General features: G+C 38.9%; 1 protein-coding gene across 1 annotated transcript in view; it reads right to left on the bottom strand.

The window, feature by feature from the left end:
* Window positions 1-21,219, bottom strand: part of LOC139454253 (ran-binding protein 9-like) — a 46,229-nt gene that overhangs the window by 8,040 nt on the left and 16,970 nt on the right. Inside the window, exons 3-10 of the mRNA XM_071235864.1 lie at window positions 10,787-10,839; window positions 6,540-6,707; window positions 6,088-6,110; window positions 5,517-5,618; window positions 4,307-4,389; window positions 3,309-3,421; window positions 1,771-2,337; window positions 532-683 (exon numbers count right to left, since the gene is read on the bottom strand). Coding sequence (XP_071091965.1) covers window positions 532-683; window positions 1,771-2,337; window positions 3,309-3,421; window positions 4,307-4,389; window positions 5,517-5,618; window positions 6,088-6,110; window positions 6,540-6,707; window positions 10,787-10,839 — 1,261 coding nt within the window. The remainder of the gene's footprint in view (window positions 1-531; window positions 684-1,770; window positions 2,338-3,308; window positions 3,422-4,306; window positions 4,390-5,516; window positions 5,619-6,087; window positions 6,111-6,539; window positions 6,708-10,786; window positions 10,840-21,219) is intronic.

Raw genomic sequence — 21,219 nt, 5'->3', positions numbered from 1 at the left:
TGTAAACTCTAGTAGGGCTGCGACGGGTAACTCGGGTACTCAGGTCGGGTGGGTCCTGAGTTGGACCAGGGTATTCACAGGACTACCCGGACCCGTGGTTAGTCACATAATATAATGCTTAAATACAATAACAATAAAAGTCACTTATGTTTCCATTTCTTTCTGACGATGCACGCACTGTTTCTGTCTTTTATACATTTGAGTAAAGAAAAAACTTCAGTCGACTTCAGCGTATGCATGATCTGTTCATTTTATACGTGTATGTAAATAGCATTTGCCAAGACTCAAGCAAAACAGTACCCAATCGGACATTATGCACCCAACACTTGAAACCTACAGTGGGTACCTGGGTAGGGTCGAGTAATAAGGTGTTGAGTACCGAGTAAGTAAATTGGACTCTAAATGTAGTCATAACATTAATCAAATAATTAAGTAAGACCGGAAATCCAATCTTGTCCCTTATCCATATCAGTGTCACTTCAGCACAGTAGTATAACTCTCCATCATAGGGCCAATTGCTTCAGCACTTACTTGTAATGCTTTTTTGTTTGCATCATTCTTGCCATACTGCCTGCGGAGGTGTATACTCATGGTCTTGAGATCCCGGCCGAACTGAAGCATCTTCTGTACAGCAGCCTGGCTGCCTCCACACATCTGTCTGCGACTTGAGGGAGAGTCAACCTCTACAACATCCAGTGAACCATCGTGTCAATACACAACTAACTGACAAGCCTTGTATATGGGAAAGTGAGTACAATAGATTTTACATTACAGCTATGTTACACATGGTCCAAACACAACATCTGCTACCTCTTAAGACCCTTTCAAGCTACCTTTCACTCTTCTAATGGCTTAAGTCAGGATCCCACGGTGTTCTTAAACAGATTTATTTCATAGTCAAAATGGCTTCCCTTTTTATGTCTAAATACACTATAAAAATACCAAAGGCATTATTCATCATCCATACAAGTTTCAGCTGCACAGGTCATGTGGTTCCAGGGAGATAAACTTTAACGATGTACAATGTGCCATGATATAAGCTGAACATCGATCCACAAAATTGGGATACAAAGACATGCATCAAACAAGTCAGCGAGACTGACCACCAGATCCCGTTAGTCGCCTGTTACAATAAGCATAGTTGCCTCTTACAGCAAGCATGGGTTGCTGAAGACCTATTGTAACCTGGATCTTCACAGGTACATGCACAGGTATGGTATCCAAGTAAACTATCTGCTGACATCACAGCTGACAGTTTGTCTTCCCTGGTGGTCATCCATCCATGTACAATAATTCATGCAGCCATTGGAGGACATATTCTTAGGGCCTAGATTGAACTGAACACTAAGTAATGGTCTTAATATCCAAATGGAATGAATTCATCCCCAATGATATTTGCATAAAAAGGATTCAAATCAAATGTATAGTCAGATCATAGGTTTTCGGACATTATCAGTTCTCATACAGCCATGTTCATCACGATTACTCACGCAGTGACATTGTAGATACTCAGATGATGGCCTGTTTTTAAAGTCAAATTTTATAAGTGAGTGAAGCAATTTACAGTTGTTCTTGTGATTAGCATGATTAGTGAGAAAAGAGCAAATGGTTAATAAGCGTCCTAAATCCATAACACAGGGATACTAACAGGATTATTCACGAAACATCACTCTATGTGTCAAAAGACTGAAAACACTGAATATAAACATTTCCAATAAATAACCTAAATATCACGTTAATCCAACAGCATCCTAATGATGTTCATCTTACCCATATCTTCATCATCACATGGGTGTGAGTTCCCGTTCATGCACACCCCTCCCCCTGACGTGCCATTGGTTATCACACCATCTTCTACATGACCTTCGCTCATTTCAACGTCCTCATTGTCAATTAGTCGCGAACTGCCGTTCATTGACATGTGATCAGAGTTTGCAGCGTTCATCTCCTCCTCCCCCCGACGAGAGTCTGACTGATTGTGGGAGTTTTGGGAGGAGGAACTGCCTGAGCTGTGACTTTTTGTAGACGAGCGGCTTGGACTGCTGCTCCCCGACCCCCCAGACGTCCTCTGGGGGTGGAGTGTGTTCCCGCCACACCCATAATGCACTGGGCTCATGCTGGGGGAGGACCGACTGCTACCACTACTGTGTCGTGACTTAGGGCTTCGGATTGCTGCACCGCGCACTTCACTGTCTGTTCCGTTGACCATCTCGATGAACTGTCTGCACTTGAGTGTGAAGAGAAGGTTGGGGTTCCTCTCTAGGAGTCCCGGGTACAGCTGCTGGGTAGCCTCGATGGCTTCACCCATTCGCCCCGCCAGTACCAGTTTTTGGATTCCTGCACAACACAAAATTAAACATCTCAAACTCAAAATCAAACATGAAATTAAAGTGTTCCTTGTCATAACCCTTCAAAAACATTAAATACATAAAAGGGTCCTATTCCAGAAAGTGATTGTAGCGCTACAACAGTCATAAGTCTCTGTTAAAGTATGGGAGTTATGATCACCTGGTGCTACGATCATTCGAGGAATGGGGCCCTGGTCTGTAGATTCAATACTAAAGTAGCAAATATCAAGGACCCAATTACCCCGATGATTTCTTTCCCTGAAAATAACAAAAGTTCTCATTTATAATTATTAACAGGATTCATGCTCTTTGCATGGGGTAATGGGGGCATATCCTGCTATTGAATACCAACAGGGGTCACAGCTTACCCATCCCTAGCAGACACAAAACATAAATTTAATTGTGATAATCATCGACCAGAGGACAAAAATTTGGTTTGAGGGAGTATCAACTACAATTTGTTGCCTTGGTATTAGCAGACTTGGTTTTTGACATCTTCATCAAATGTTTTCAATTTCAGACAAAACGTATGATTCTTTAATATTGTTTTTCATGGATACGCCATTGTTTCAATCAGAGCCACATCATGATTATCTTCCCTCCATGTCAGAATATTGAGATCTGATTGGTTCACATGATCCTAATAAATTAATAGGTATCCCGCCTGTGATGTAAATATATTTTTAACGAGAGAATAAATCCCTTATACCCCACCACAAAAACAGGCTGCACGTGGATTTCTGACTAGAAAAATAAATCTCTTGCACCCTGCTACAAAGTGAAAAGCTGCACGTTGTTTACAAGTCAATGAAAGTCACGTCATTAATACATGATTTATAAGCTACCAATCAGAATCCAATCAACTCAATTGCTACACAAGATTTCAGATACATAAACAATACATCACATTTCAAGAATGGAGAGTAACTATCAACAAGCAACATCAGCATTCGACATTACTCTGTCTGTTCTTGATGGAAGCGAGATCTTCATCTATGGGCTGACTGGTGCTCTTGGTGAAGGCTTCTGCTGTTGAGCAATAGCCATGGTGGACTAGGTATGTCGACACAATCCTGAAGACAAGAAATACTGACTAGAATGCCTCCTTCACTTGTGTCTTGTCACATAGGACAAAATACTGACTATTCCAAACACTATGATGCACTGATTAGTGAGTGTGTATGGTATTAACTGCTTTTAGCAATATTCCAGCAATATCCCAACTGGGGATACCAGGAATGGGCTTTAACATTGAGGAATCTAACCTGGGCCTTCAGTCTGACAAGTAAACACTCTAACCACTAGGCTACCCACTGCCCCACAGTGCAATTTTGACAATAGTTAGAGATAGAAACTAATTTTAGTTACAAAGTCCTTATATTGATATATATATATAGGCTGAATCCTACCATAATTATCACAAATTTGGGTTAAAAAAACTTGTTTTGAAAGGGTTCATTATCACAAATTTGGGTTAAAAAAACTTGTTTTGAAAGGGTTCATAAGGCCAGAGCAATTTAATTTCTTGTTATATATCTGCCTTTAGGGGCTTAAAAAGAATTATCAGTGTATCATGGACAAGAAGGTATAGTAATAGGCACAATGCAGTAAGAAGGTTTGTGATAAAAAAGTGATAATACTTGTCTAGCCTGATTAAGTCTTAATTCATTCAAATTTGAAAGACTTGATACTAATTGATTTTAGATACAGTTTTCAACATGCCAATGTTGGATTTCAAACCCTAGGGCCAAAAACTGCTCAATTTCCTTCAGACAATAAAACGTTCCCTTCCAATGCCATTAATGGTATTATTCGGGCAAAAGAAATATCTGAATTTAACAGATTGCAAATCATTTATAATAGACACGTGCAAAGATAATTATTTCTAAAATTTAATGTTATGTAATGCCATCTATTTTGTTTAAAACAAAAAAGTCCAAATGAATAATCCTGCTAACCTGTGAAGAGCAGCTGACCACTCCCCTCGTCGGTCTGACACTGGGAAACGAGAGATGGTCAGGCCAGTCTTCATTCTCCATTCCTGTACAAAAGAAATCAGATGGTTAACATAACTTAGTTTACACTCCTGCTTCAAGGCATCTACATATTCTATCAACAGTAGAAACATCAAACATCTTTATGATTCTGAGTTTGGACAAGGCTGGCCGCTGGTTGATAGCAGACAATCTGTTGCTTGTTAGTTTGTTAAAGCTGTATGAGAGCCTGTAAGTCAAATCTGGACAGAAAATACAGTAGTGAGCAATGGTCAATGCCAGCTTGACCACCTCATCCATCATGTTGCCTCTTCAGTCCTTGACACTGACCAAAATTTGTCAGTGGTGAAAGGGACCAGCGCCAAAACAGATCTTCTGGTCCTGTTGGATCTCTACTAGACACAATGATGCTTAGATCTTAGGCACAATCTTTCGCTAATTTCAAAAGTTGTACAAACTTAAAGTACTTTGCTCGTCCCCAAAATATCACTGGTCCACCATTTATTTAATATAACTGAGCCTTACGAAAAAATACTAGAATTGGACCAGTGTTAGTGTAGAGCACTGCCTCTTATGGCTAGCATAGGTTGCTATCCCATTCACACAATGTAACCACCCATATTTTGGCTTTTATGTCAAAACTTAAATACTGGGGCCTAAAGGGTGACTTCACTGTCAGGATTGTCAGTAAGGAGGTGAGCTACATTAACTTGACTATCATGACTTTCAGCAAGGAGGTGAGCTATGGTGATTTGTCTGACTAGATTGTCAGTAATGAGGTGAGTTACAGTGATTTGAACGTCAGAATTGTCAGTAACGAGGTGAGCTACAGTGATTTGACTGTCAGGATTGTCAGTAAGGTGAGATACAGTGATTTGACTGTTAAGATTGTCAGTAAGGAGATGAACTACAGTGATTTGACTCTCACTATTGCCGGTAAGGAGGTGAGCTACATTAACTTGACTGTCAAGATTGTCAGCAGGGAGGTGAGATACAGTGATTTGACTGTCACGATTGTCAGTAAGGAGGTGAGCTACAGTGATTTGACTGTCACGATTGTCAGTAAGGAGGTGAACTACAGTGATTTGACTGTCACGGTTGTCAGTAAGGAGGTGAACTACAGTGATTTGACTGTCTCGATTGTCAGTAAGGAAATGAGATACGTGGTACTGACCTTCATGTAATCCTCTATGTCAAAGACAAAGGGACTCTGTCCAAAGTTGGCCTCCACAACTTCTCCTGGAGTCTGCAGGCCCACAGTGGGGTACAGCTTGGGCTGAAACACAAAACACAAAATCAACAATCTTTGACTTGCAATGTCATGCATCCCTTTCTATAAACGTTTATGTGGAATACCCTGTACTGAAACAAAGCTAACTGACAGACAGGCATTGCTGGCCTTAGGTTCACTTGATCTCTTATTTGACATCAGAACATTGCGATCAGAACAAGTGTCAATGAGTAATGCCCCATTCAACAGAACTGCAGCTATATATGTGAGGACAGGCTGAAGTGATGAAGGTTCAAAAGGTTTACCATGAACAACTTATAGTTCATGTACTGTCACGCCAAGGACAAATAAGAGTAAATGTTGGATTAAAACAAATAACCTGTGGATCCTGGCACAGGGAAGGGAGACAACTCTGTACATTTAATTGTCACACATAAGACTAATTGGCCACCTGTGCCCCAAGAACATGGAAGACATCAACAACTGTCCATGAATAATGTGAATGTATACGTACCGGGAGGTCTGTGCAAGCCACACCTGAAACAGCAGACATACAGTCATGAGGACTTGAGTCTTGCATCCACCTGAGAGCAACTAAAGTTCAACACAACCTTGTCTGAAATCTCAGTGAAACTGAGAATATAGTTTTGTCACCTTTACTTTTAGCAACATTCCAGCCATATCACCATCCTCACCACCCCCAGATTGAAACTCTGATAATTATAATCATTATCCATGCTCTATTATCAAGTCATATCCCCCTTCTTTTAAGACAAATACCCTGCTGCTTTTGCTTTATATCAGAAGTGACGTCCCTACCTCCAACTTCCTTATCACTAACTTAGCACAGAATGCTCGTTCATAGGCATAATATGCTCTCTCTCATCATCATCATCATCATTGAATACACATATGTTAAACATGATAATCTGGGCTCATCACCATAATGAATAAATGAGGGCCTACCAAGGTTTACACCATTCTTGGTGTAGAAACAAGTGTTGTCAATGAGGTTGAGGCAGCAGCCAATCACATCGCCTGTTGTGAAGGTTGGGCCATATGGTTGGCCAGTTCCACAAGAGCAGAATGAGTTGCCATCATCACCATGGTAACCATAGGAATGTTTGTCCCAACCTAAAAAATAAAAATAGTTTAGTTTCATTAACCAACAATAATTCCGCTAATACCATCCGATCAATTTAGATGCCTGTTACAACAACACAAAGGTTGCTGATTCTTACCTAGATTTCCCACAGGTTCATTCAACAGTCAAACACAACATAAGTTGTAGCAGTATCACTCAGGGCATATGTGGTTTTATATGATAAAACGACATATACCCCAAATGATACTGCTACAACGAAATTATCTTACTGACATGTTCAATCAGCCATTGTAAAAGAATTAAAAGAAACTGAAACTGATAGAAAACAGCCCTTCGAATGAGCTGAAGTTAACTTGTGCTATGTCACATGACCTTAATGTGACATATTAACAACAGGCAGCTTTTTTACTTCATAGCGGGTATAAGGGATTTATTCTCTTACTAAAAAATCCAGGGTATGTAAGGGATTTATTCTCCCACTCAGAAATCATCATATCTGACATGGAGGCAACATAATGAAGAATTGACTTCAACTTTGTGTGAGTTCATTGGAGTATGAATCTTCATAGAGTGAGGGCCAAACTGTTGCCCAATATCAGTACTGACTTCCTCACATCTCCTGATCTTAGTTTGTGTTCACATGGCAATGTAGACAATGTACACTGGTGTGATGTACACTTGCTAGCATAACGCTGCATTTTAACTTAATGTCCCACAAAAACATATGTAAATTACAGGTTATGAAAGTTTTAGGATGCCTTCTGCATGTAACAAGGCTGGCTTTGTCAATGCCATACAGCCATGAGGTGTATAGATCACACATAAACAATGTCCGATGATTCGTTATGTTGGAGAAACATCAAGGCCTCTCCCAAGAATTAAGGAATATCAAACAAGTCCTCCATCTGTGACCATATTGAAGCTCATCAAGACCACAACATCCATTGGAACAACATCAACAACCTCACCAAAAATCATACCAACTGCAAGGTCAGGAAACTCCAAGAAGCAAACCAGTCATCAACAGAGATCAAGGATATTATGTCCCAATGGCCTACCATGAGCTCATCACTAACCTATCTTAATCCCATTTCCATTGTCCATTGTCTAGCATATATATATCTTAATCCTTTTCATCTTAATACTGTCTTCTAATCAACTTGTCTATACCAATCACTGTATAGCTTTTACATCATCAGGCATCATACTTCAGCCTTATCTGTTGTGTAAACATCAATCTATGATCGTACAATCTTGTATAAACATCAATTATCCACATGTATATAACCTTCTTAATTCACAGTTCTGTACATCACTTGCTTGATAATGGTGTTAGTATCTGCACTGAAACATCGCAGTCATTGCAGTAAAGAAGTTGTATATTCATGGAACTATCTCCCTTGTTCATCACACCAACTTCTAAATGCCAATTGAAGAAGTGATTCGTTAAGAGTCATGCTGCACAGACATTTACATTCCCACCACCACTTCAGAGGGCATTTCTATTCTAAAGGTAAACACATACAGTCAAGTCTTGTTAATCTGACAATCGGGTTTTTCTGACACTAATGAAGGGAACCGATTAAATCAGTGCTATTTAGACCCGTTATTCCAACAGTCTTGCACTCCGACTCTGCAAACCTGATTTGCAACGAATTACTGAAATCGCTCATTAATCAGTCTCGTTAATCCGACACAGTGATCAGCATACTCCATGGTCATCTGCCCGTGAGTACACAGCCCAGTGTTTTGATGCAAGACAAGTTGGCTAGTAGCTGCATATTACAACACCTGCAGAGATAAACTAGCTTAACAATAGATAATTAATGCTTTAAATAAAAACATGATTAACTACAGGTTTAGATTACCATAATCTCATTAAAATCAGATATAAGTACTCACTACCAATGAGGACATCCCATTGGAGGTCATGTCAGAACAACCTTTATGAACTTTGACCGATCAATAAAATGACTAACAGGAAGTCAACATTAGTCACTAAGAAAGCAGCTTTCTAGTTTCAAACTGCTGACTTCCATTCCACCATACGCTTTCAAAAGTATTTTGAATGAGTCAAACAGAGCGTAACAGCAGTGTTGTGTTAAGCATTAGAGGCTGCATGATTAACAAACATATTCTGCAAATCATTTTTTTTCTATCTATCATGTTGTCCGATTTTCAATCACAAACATTGATACTACTGAATTTAATTTATCCTACAAACTCATTAATCCGACATAATCATATGCAACCAACCAAGTCTGATTAACAGGAATTCTCTGTATATATTTGATTACATATATAAACATTATGACCAAAGACTCATGTATGGCCCAAAAGTGCATATTAATGCACACATCCACTCTGTATAAATGCGTCACATGAGCATCAATGTAAGTATCATGCATTTTTATGCCCCATAATGTCATTTCTATACAACAGGTTTAAGTATTGTAAGTTCTTATTACGTCTGACTATGAACATGGGTGAAACAGACACCAATGTATACTACTCAAAAGATGTTAAAGAAAACCTGATACTGCATTTTACTTTCTTTTGATTATAGTAATGACATGACATGATGGCATGACAGATCAACAATTTTCGTGAAAAAATCAGGTGTTCTTTAACTTCTTTTGAGTAGTATACATTATATATATATATATATATATTATGGGATGGCCTTGTCAGTGCCAGATAGTCACACATGTTTGGGGCATAGCTGAGGCCTTTTACAAGTGTGGGCAAGAATGGACATAGAAACTGTAAAACAATTAAGTGAGGATGCTTGGAGGATTATTTTCCTTTTCTCCCCTTGTAGACTTTTGTGTCTTGTGGTCTTTTCTCGAATATAAAACAGTTGGATTTGACTGAAACATATCCGAAAGTTTACCCTGTTTCATTTTGTCACTGTGTGGGTCATCTGACTGCATTTCGTGACAATATGACAACGCAATGACCAGGCCACTTTGTATACTTTTGTATAAGTGTGAGCGAGTGAGAGTATGGTTTTATGCCACTTTTAGCAATATTTCAGCATTATCAAGGCGGGGGACACCGGAAATGGGCTCCACACATTGTACCCATGTCGAACCCGGGGTCTTCGGCGTGACGAGCGAACGCTTTATTCACAAGGCTACCCTACCACCCCGTTTGTATATACATTGTATATAGACGCACGTATATATAACACAAGTATGCAAATATTTACAGTTAAAAATAAACTTGCACTACCTTCTGACCTGCTGCTGCATACTTACCATGCTTACCTAATATTAAATATATAAATGTAAGTAAAACTGTTGATTACGCAATTTTGCACACCTTTAGAAGTGTACACATGTTTTTGATGCATAGAAATACAAATATGCAAATGTGTCCATACAAACATGACAAATGGGGCATTACTTGTCTTTAATGCAAATTCAACTGTCATTATTGCATGTTTTAAGGTGAGTGACATTTATATTGTACCAAAATTGACGCAAGGATGTGAAGAAAAGGACTATATGATGCAGGCCTCATTTTCAGAAGGAAGCCACCTGGCTTCTAATATTTCATTATTTTCCTGATAGCCAAGGCAATATCCAAATTCAGGCTTTTGAAAGCAGCATTATTCCCAAGTACCAGATAAGGAGCATTATTCCCAAGTACTAGAAAAGCAGTATTATTCCCAGGTACCACTGGAGCAGCTTTATTCCCAAGTACCAGTAAAGCAGCATTATTCCCAGGTACCACTAAAGCAGCATTATTCCCAGGTACCAGTAAAGCAGCATTATTCCCAGGTACCACTAAAGCAGCATTATTCCCAGGTACCAGTAAAGCAGCATTATTCCCTTGTCAAAACATCAAAACATCAACCCAACCCAACCACACACCCACATTGTCTGCAAGTGAGCCATACCAGCCATTTCAGCCCAGAGGGTTGGTACCTGTTGTATCTTTGGTGTGTTGAGCCAATACTTTAACCACTACGCTATCCAACCAACCACTCTTTTAAGCAAGCGAAAATGTGCAGCTGCAGATTTAAGATTAACTGTAAATTTTGACACACATTTAAAAGGGATCAACAACCAAAATGAACAATGAAACTGAGCATGAGACTTACCTGGCAGCCGGTTCATGTTGACTCCCTGGGTAGAGAGACCAATGCCCATATATCTGTAAGACAAACATAAAAACATGAGTACTCCACGATACAACACTTATTCATGTGAGTCAATCTTGTTGAAGCAAGCCATTTCTTATTTTGGCCTAACTGGAGTCTACACAATCGTGACAAGGTATGAGAAAACCAATCCTCGATTTTCCATGTCTATATCTCCATTCTATTATGAGAAATAGTGAATGTCTGGTCCTTGTTTTGAGACCAATCGGCATGTCACAACCGTACAACCAAGAATCGCCGTACAATCAAATTATCCTGTTCTTTCATGTTTGAAATAAGCAGCGATATTGGCAGTACTTAACTCATCTTGTTACATACAATCTCCAACACAACTGGGAACTTCTGATAGCATAGAAACTTCCTTTGCCTATCACACTACCCAGGACAACATATTTTCTTGTTCAAAGATCATTATAAGAGTATTCTAATTAAATCAAATGAATAGAATGTTCACTTGTACAAGGCCAGTTTGTAAAAGTAAATCTATGTCAAACTCCCGTTCGTAAAAGTCATTTTCAAGCTCATGAGCGAGAGGAATTCTGTTTTAAGTTGGTGATATGAGAGAATGAGATGGGGATGTCACTTCAAATGATGGGTGGCCTAGTTGTAAAAGCGTTTGCTCATCATGCCACAACCTCTGAGGTTTGACTCCTCACATGGGTTATAACAATAATAGGGCTATCCCAGGCCTACTAATGAAAACTGACAGACTGCAATGCAAAACTGTCACATGCCTACAATACACAAGGAATCGGCAACATAAAACGATGAGAACATAACCCAGAACTAAGAAACTGCAGCATAAATCTGACAGCATGCTGCTGAAAACATGGAAACGGCAGCACTAAAACACACAGTCTTCCAAACAAGGCATGGGCAGAACAAGAAGAAAGTTGACAATCATGTCATGAGGATCAAGAAACAGAAAGAACATGAGACCAAAACTCTCTGGGTAATGATGATGATGATGATGATGATGATGATGATGATGATGATGATGATCATGATAACAACCAAATTCCATTTACCACTAATACACCGGTCAATGGGTCGGAGTAAAGACTCGATTCAGAATCTCATTTAGTCAATCTGAGCTCCCTGGGGGGTATATCATGGGTATTGTGAACAAATGGCACAATAACCAGCAGTCTAGGGTTCTAGCCAAGGCAAATACTGTAAATGTCTTGAATAATTTATTTCAAGCCATCTAAGGCTATTTAGGATATTGACTTCAAACGAACGACAAATAGGAAGCAATCACAAGTTAACTATCCATGTTTTCGTCTGAAGCACACTTAGTCACTCATGAATTCATTTCACCATGTTCACAAAGGGAGTAGCAGTGAGTTTATGGTATGTTATCTATCACAACTGCAATCATAACTTGTATTTCTGCTATTGTGTAACCATCTTAAAAACCTCATAAGTGTTTGACATAGCTGACAGGTGACTGAGCCACAATCATAAACAGCCATCATTTGAGGCAACCCGCCCAACCCTGCTGAAAAAAGTTGTTTGTCAGTGTATTCCTATTCTTTTCCTTTCTTGCACATCTCTTAATCAGCATGTCTGTCTATCATACAATGACCATTTCATGGTCGGGATAAAAAACCTACTTAACACCCTTTAACTGGGTCACATCGCCCTAAACATTTAATGTATATAGGCCACACTTCCACAACCAGTCCATCTGGAACACTACCACTGGCATGCTTCAATGGTGCACTTGCACTGGGGTGGCTAGGCCTGAGTTGTCCTTCCCTGGTCCAAAGACCTTACAACACTTTGTCAGTCTGCTAACTCAAATCTTATGATGTAGATTAATCTCGCAGTTAAACATTATCCAAATAGTTAAGACACAATGCCTCAAGCTCACACACAACACTCAATGCAACATCTACACCTAGAATTACAAATGGCAGGTATGGGACTCATCTCTCCTTGTCTAGTAAAATTTCATGTGGTCAGCTAATTTGTTTGTTTGTTATTTAACATTGTTTAACGCCACACTTAGCAGTATTCCAGTAATATGACGTTGGCTTGTAAATAAGCAAGTCTGAACCAGACGATCCTGTGCTTGATATTGTGAACACGATTCATGCCATCAGGTCACAATGACATGCTAACCAAAGGTAGAAATCTACTGTTTCAAGGTTTAATCATACCTGTCACAAGAGTAATGAAGCATGAAAATCAGGGTCCTTTTCCACCTAGCAATCTCAGCGCAACACAATTGTAACTCCCATCCACTTAACATTGAATTATGACAGTCATAGAGCTCAGACCGCTTTGTGGAACGTCCCCAAAGACCACTAGACACACACTATCAACCACTGGTTTATAAGATCCACATCCAATTACTCTCCTGGAGGCCACAAAATAGCTGTACATCAAATTAGTCCACAGATCTTAATTAGTAGAAAAAACTAGATTTTGAGAGAAAATAATCCTTCAAGGTCTTCAATCATCCAGGGACTAGCAGACCTAACAACTCTCACCATGTTTATGGCACTATTTTCTTCTTTCCTAAACTTGGCAATATCAATTGTAGCTATTAACCCTTCAACAGCAGAAAGTCCTTCGATAATTCAATGAATACAGGGTCACAGATACACCACCATAACCTAGAGCAGCTTGGCTGTAGTATCCTAGACAACTCGGCCGCCACCACTGCTGATCACGTATTGATTCCCTACAGTTCTCCGGCAATGATGCTGCACTTGTGTAGAGGGAAGATCAATGTCAAGCATCACAGAAGTCGTCATCATTTTCAACAAAATAAAAAGCTTAAAAATCCTACGTTTCTCTCAAAGAATTGTGATAATCAATAGGTCTACAAAATTGGTTTGATCACTGTGAGAAACGATCATTAACATTAAGTCCGTAAGCTAAAACTCGCCTCATGGCATCGGCTTCAGCTGATAATAGTATCAATATATGGACTGTCATTAAGTTTCAATTTTTTTTAAAGTGTTACAAAATAAACAAAATCCTTTTATTAATTGCTGAACTCACTAGACACAAAGACATTTAACTAGACACAGGCTTCAGGCAAGAGCTAAAATTAAGTCTCTGGCTAGAAAAAATGTAAGACTAACCCTTAATAGTTTTGATAGAAAAAAGCATCAACATTAAAATTGAAAAGGAGTGACTTAGATTGGGATTCTGTACCTCTGGAAAATCTCGACATGCTTCATGAAGACAATACCATTACAGTAGGTGCTGGGCAGAAGGGTACATAATATGGTTCAGGGATTGTGAGACAGACTAGGAATGAATACATACAACAATAGAAACCAGCTCTAGCCCAATAGTCCTTGCCAAACTGCCCAATAGTTAAGGTATCATGGGGACTATTATTATGTAAGTTGAAACTTGACATTTCTAAGGGTTTCGCTGTATGTTATCATTATAGGAACTAGTGGACTAAAAATGTTAGATTCTATCATTGACATCAGTTGTTTTAACTGCATTAACTTTTACATCGTCCATAAAGTGATGAAGATCAAGAAAGTGGAAATGGTGCTCCTAGTTTCTCCATTCTTACAGACACACAGAAACTGTAATGATAATGGCCTGACACCACCAGGATGACAGGTCAAGTGTAACAGTGTTGAGCCAGCAATGTGGGACAAAAACACTAACTCCTGTAAGTAATATTCAACAGGTGGAGCCGAAGGAGGGATGGCATGATGCCAAAACAGCAAACTATGTCAGCGTTATAAATAGCGCAAGTCTCTAGGCGGGTTTCTTACAGGTAGAGTCCACCTAGTGATAGTCCATGAGTCACGTCAAACACCAGTCGTCTGTATGTACATTCGGGGAGACATCACATACAATGATCCTGTCGTTATCATCATCATGACTAAGCACATTCTGCCCTCTCACCTTGAAGAGGAACTTAACATTTGTTTGTCTAATGAAATGTATTAGGTCACAATGTCGAAAAACCTTGGCAAACACACTTCTTGGTACAATTACATTGGTCATAATAAAAGTCAAAGTTCTTGGAAAAGAATATTAAACATTTTATGTTTACATAAACTTTGATTTATACAATTATTTTAAGTATTGATATTTTGCAAAATGTGTAGTAATAGCTGTGATTGCCATGGAATCAAGAGTATTTTTTTTATGTTTATGTTTTACAAAAAAACCTTTAATGATTGATTTGTACAATCAAACTTGACTTAAATAAGAATACTTCACAAAATACGAAAATTTGCATCACCAGAAAAATCAAATCATAATGTTATCAAGAACATGAACGTCATTCATTAAGATCTGCATTGCCCCCAAAAATCTACACAAAATATTATCAAGTGCATTTTCCATCACCTATTGTGCAAGTGTTAGGAAAACATGTATGAAGTATTGTCAATGCAGGAAGTAGTGCCTCACTGACACGAGTTTTCACAAAGGTAGGTCACCAAAACATCTGGTTTCTTTGTTTAACAAACAAATAACATACCATATTCACTGTATTAAACACCCTGTTCCAATAAGCACCTCCAGTCTTACTTCTAGGCCAATCTGTAAGTAATCTTTTCAAATGCCCCCTACTAAGACAGAAAATTCACTTGACCAATTTTCTGAATATATTACACATTTTTCACCGAAAACAGCAGTGCACAAGGGGTATATAATTACCTAGTAACTATTATGAAAAATGTTTTAGTTTCACTGAAGTTTGAACCCAGTGTGTTCATTACTGCTTGATCTCAAAATTTGTTTTTAAATTGTATGGTTTTAATAAGCAGCCAATTTGTCAATGTTCTAAACTTGCAGGGTCCTTCTTATGGCGAATATGGTAAGTGATATCATATCTTGTTTCTATTTGTACAGGAAAATGACATTTCCTAATTTTATATGAATGATAAAACAGAACTGGATGTTATCACACATATGACTTTATCTCAAGTAATAGTTGATTTCATCTATTCAAAAATCTAATAATGACAAATACATGCGAGTTATTATCATTACAACTGTCTTAGAGTAAGTAATGTACAGTTGCCTAAGACCTCAATGCTATCTGAATCCTACTCGGAAGCCTTGTGTCCTGTTTGTTCTATTTTGGTGCCTGTATTTGAACAAAGGCTTTGTTAGTACTGCAACACTAGAAGCTGCTGGGGCAAAAGGGGAAGAGGCAGAGTGTGGAGGAGAAGGGGACAAAAATTACTGACAAAAACGGTATATTCATAATATGGGGTTGCCAAAGAGCTGTTGGAATTTGAACATTATGAACACTTAAAGCAGGACGATGACCCATGGTTAGTAGTGTATTTCCAGTCTTGATCTGGACGTTGTAATGAATGCCCTTAATGGAACTGAGATAAGGTTGGAACGGGTAACTTGTGTACTTGTGTACTCATGTTTTTGTTTGTTTGCTGTTTAAAGCCGCACTCAGCAATATTCCAGCTGTATGGCAGAGGTCTGTAAATAATCGACTCTGGATCAGACAATCCAGTGATTGACATCATGAGCATCAATCAACTCAATTGAATGCCTCTTATGGCAAGCATGGGTTGCTGAAGACCTACTGTATTCGGCATAATAAGCGCCCCGCTCTAATAAGCGCCCACCGCGATATTTGCTATTATTTTGGCTAGTGAACAATCCCAATTAGCACCCCTTTCGATTGATCAATGTACAAAAGACTTATTTATTCGCGTATAATACGCACTGGTGTGTTATATGCACCCTTAATTATGGGCAATTAAATTCTGGAAAAATATCTGTCGTATATAAACATTTCAGGCTGTCAGCATAAACCACGAAATTTATCTGTCAACTCACCAAAATAATATTCTAATAAGAGCCCCCTATTTCTAATTTTGAGAGCGCCCTGGGCGCTTATTACGTCGAATATGGTATTCTACCCGGATGTTCACGGGTCTGTGTACGCGTGTACTTGAGTAGGACCCGGGTACCTGCAGGACCACCCAGACCTATGGATTGATACATGATATATTGTTTAATGACAATAACTATCAAACTCCATCGTCGAAGTCGTGAAATGTTCACTTCCTTCTTACTTTTATATGTTTGAGTAAAGATAAAGCTTCTGTAAACTTCAGTGTAAGCATGATCACATCATTTTTATGCATGTATCTATTAGTTTTAGCTAGAGCTCTGGAAAAGATTTTTCAATCAGACATTTTGTACCTATCTCTTGAGACCTACAGCGGGTACTCAGGTCGGGCTGGGTAATAGGGGGTTGGGTATGTGGGTAGTGATTTTGGACCCGTCCTATCCTTAAACTGAGGTATTATCTCCCTGCAAAGAGACTATTTTGTAATTGCTCGACTGATATACATAACATTTGCTGCAGACTTAGGGCCAAATTTCAACATCTGAACAGGTCTAGATACATCAACCCTATTATATTTACTCCCGATAGCATAGCTGATAAGAGCCAATCAAGTCTTTCAAGACTTTGGTACTGCAGTCGGCCTGTCAATGCCATAGCTTTGTAACCAAGCTCCTCACAGTGAAAACTGCACTCCATACTAGGACCACGAAGGTGAGTGGCAGTGGGGGGGGGAGCTTGCGTAATAAAGTGCCATATGGACACTGTTCACTTAAAACACTTTGGAGTGTGCTGATGTGCTTATTAGTAACAACATTGTTTACAATATCAGATCTCTTTGTATCAGTAACCATGCATCCATTGGGTTCGTTTGTTGTTAAACACCACACTCAGCAGTATTCCGGCAGTCTGTAAATAATCAAGTCCGGACCAGACAATCCACTGATTAATATTAGATACAATCAATGCAATTGGGATACAATGACATGCATCAACCAGGTCAGCAAGCATGGTTGCTGAAGACCTATTTTAACCTGGTCACCATGTATCCAACTGTCCAACTGTCCAACTGTCACACATAGGTTAAATTCCTTGCAACAAAATAACAAGTCTTGACAATCCTTCAATGGCACACTCTACAATGAAAACTTTATAGGTTTCATAAAGGTCTTTATCATTCTCCATCCAGGCACCAAGAGGATGGACATAGCATCAACTCCAGGTCCGGATGAAAGTTTAATAACCCTCGTCTTTATTCAGCTGCTGTTTCTTCACACTGCTTCTTTTTCTTCTATTTGAAATCAGCTCAGTAAAGATCACACTCTTAAAGATCAAACATGATGGTAAATAATCCAAAAGAGACCTTTGAAAATGATATGCAAGTCAATAAACCCATGGGCATGAGAATGGACAAAGCTAAAATCAGATGATACTTTCTTACAATAAATGTATGGTAATGTAAATGAGTATGGTTTTACACCGCTTTCAATCATATTCCAGCAATATCACAGCAGGAGATACCAGAATGGGTTTCACACATTGTACCCATGTGGGGATTCAAACTTGGGTCTTCAGCATGAGTGAGAGCATTGTGTTTAACACCCCTTTAACAGTATTCCAGATATATCACAGCATGTCAGCTTAATGTGCAGGTCTCAGTTGTTTACCACTTTGGCAAAACCCACGAGCATGGGTATGGTGCTGACAAACCTAGAAACATAATCAGGGCAAACGACCATGCGATCCCACAATCATAAGTTTCTTTTTGCCCAAGGGATGCAACTCTGCACAGCGAATGACAGCTGGGCCACCAGTGCCCGTTATAAGGGAAAAGGTTAACATAGCAGTACACATGTATCAGTTTCATAGCTTCATGGTAATAGATACTCAAATTGAGGCGCTATGAAATGAAATTCCCCAATCTCTGTAGACTTGTTTTCCCCCTGAGCACATATGAAGATATTAACAATTTTCAAGAAACCATATGAAATCATTGATAGTTACAGTAACATCATGAACATATACTCAGATTTCTAAAAATATAATTGTAGATGCAATAGCTATAATGGCTATTATCTCTTCCAAGATATGTTATCCCAAAGAAAACTTGAAGGCAATGGGTGCAGTTATCATGATAAGATGACAATAACCCATTGTTCAAAAACAGCCACACACAAATTATAACAGATAAATGCTTCACACAAATGCCTTATTTTTGTGGCTGAGGTGAAGATGTTGTTTATGTCCCTGTCACTGTTGTCAGTCTCTGTCCCTTGGCAACACTGTACAGCTGGAAACTGAATTACCATATTCACCATAATAAGTGTTCTTGGTGCTTTGAAAATTGACAAAGGGAGCGCTTATTAAAACCATGCTTTATGAGTGTGCTGACATGCTTTATGAGTGTGCTGAAATGCTATTTTCGGTGTCACATACCAGTGTTAATGCTCTCAGTTAGGGAAGGAAGCAAAACATTAATGTCTGCATGTGTAATATACACACCTACATAGCTTTGTATTGTCTGTAAAACATGGTGTATAATACACAAGGAAAGGGGATCCTGAGGTAAATGTTCAGGCTTAGTATGGGGCACTTATATAGATATTTACAGATTGGTTTAGGTAGTGAGGGACCAATATGTCATAAACCCTTTAGTGCCCGAAGGTAGCTTGGGTTGTACACTTCCCAGGGAGTTGAGAATGATAACTGAAATGTATACGGATCCACTGATTGGGTAACAAATCAACCGCATTTGCGCGGTTACTAGTATCTGGATAAGTGCGGTATCGAGGGTAAATGCTGACCCCTGATCTTAACTTGAGTCATGAAGTTGTTTCTCCTTACTTGCAACAATACTACTATTAACATTTAATCAGCAGGCTGGGACAAGGCTCTGCCAAGTCAAGAGTCTAAGAAATGTGACTACAAAACAAGTTAATGACTGTCCAGTCACAAGCCATGTTTCCTCCACAGCTGGGGCGATCAAAACATGTTGTTCAACTGAGGCTAATGCAGGCAAAACTAGAGCCACAAACACTTCCTGAAAAGACCATTAGTGTCGTCAAATTAGGACCCCGATTTTCAGATGGCTGTGCGATTGACAACAGCCCTTCTTGTCCACAGGCAAGTCAGGATAATTGGAATAAGAATGATGATGATGATGATAACCATCATCATCATGACAGATTCAATCATGCATATAAATATAAATATGTATGTATGTATGTAAATTTCAATTTGTCTTCAAGTTAATAGATTACAAGGTCTAAAATCTAAGTTTAATATTTGGAATCAGTGATTTGTGGAAAAAAGAATTTTTTTGTGGGGGGCAATAATGACATATCTAGTTAAGGATGAAATCGTCCAGTTTACTAAAATGATTCGTGGAATACAGTAAATAGATCTTGTTATCCACCATTTTTGAGACTTTCTGTCAGCAGGTCAATCAGTTCAAGTTATCAGAAATGAATGACGATAAATAAAGAAGGATTTGGCCACGACACAACAAAAAGATCTAGTTATCTGTGTATTTACGGAGAGCCAACTAGATCATGCTAGATGACACTTGTCAAACATTGTACCTTAGTCAAAATAACATGATCAATTGAAAGATAAACAAAGAGCGTATCAGTGATCAATAGAATTAAATCGTACAAGGCATCATAAACACAGTCAAAGTACTATAAATGTATTCTTATACCATATGCATTATCATGTAAAACTCTACGACCTGTGTTCACCAAATGCACTGTTTGACACTGTGACCCACTAACAGATTGACACTGTCTAGCAATGTGACCTATAAACATGGTCAACAAACAGTTTGACACAGTCTAGCAGTGAGACCTAGAAACTTGATCCACAAACAGATTGACACTGTCTCGCAGTTTGATCAATCAAGCTTAGCCTACAGACAATTTGTTACTGTCCAGCAGTAAAACCTATAAACTTCATCCACAAACAGTTTGACACTGTATAGCAATGTGACCTATAAACTTGGTCCACAGTTTGACACTGTCTAGCAGTGAGACCTATAAACTTGGTCCACAGTTTGACACTGTCTAGCAGTGAGACCTATAAACTTGGTCCACAGTTTGACACTGTCTAGCAGTGAGACCTATAAACTTGTCCACAAAAAGTTTGACACTGTCTAGCAATGTGACCTATAAACTTGGTCCACAAACAGTTTGACACTGTCTAGCAGTGAGACCTATAAACTTGGTCCACAAACAGTTTGACACTGTCTAGCAGTGAGACCTATAAACTCTGTCCACAGATTGACACTGTCCAGCAGTTTAACCAACATCACAAGTTCCCCTTATTCATCCAACAATGAATCCACTGATCCAACCGCAAAGTTGACAAAGAAAATGGATACAGGTCAAAAGGTCATATTTGGACTAACTGTAGACACGTTTATCGCCTAGTTATGTTACCTTTCTACTTTTCCAATATTAACTATGGCGTAGATCACACTCCCTGAACACAGCTTGTGTATCAGGTCTATAAATACTTGAAGTAGTCATGATTCAAATATATCTACATCACTTCCTTCACTGAT

This window comes from Haliotis cracherodii, unplaced genomic scaffold, assembly GCF_022045235.1.
Source record: "Haliotis cracherodii isolate W230 unplaced genomic scaffold, xgHalCrac1.p SCAF_10, whole genome shotgun sequence".
In the NCBI taxonomy this organism is placed as follows: domain Eukaryota; kingdom Metazoa; phylum Mollusca; class Gastropoda; order Lepetellida; family Haliotidae; genus Haliotis; species Haliotis cracherodii.
This window is presented reverse-complemented; position numbering and strand designations above follow the sequence as displayed.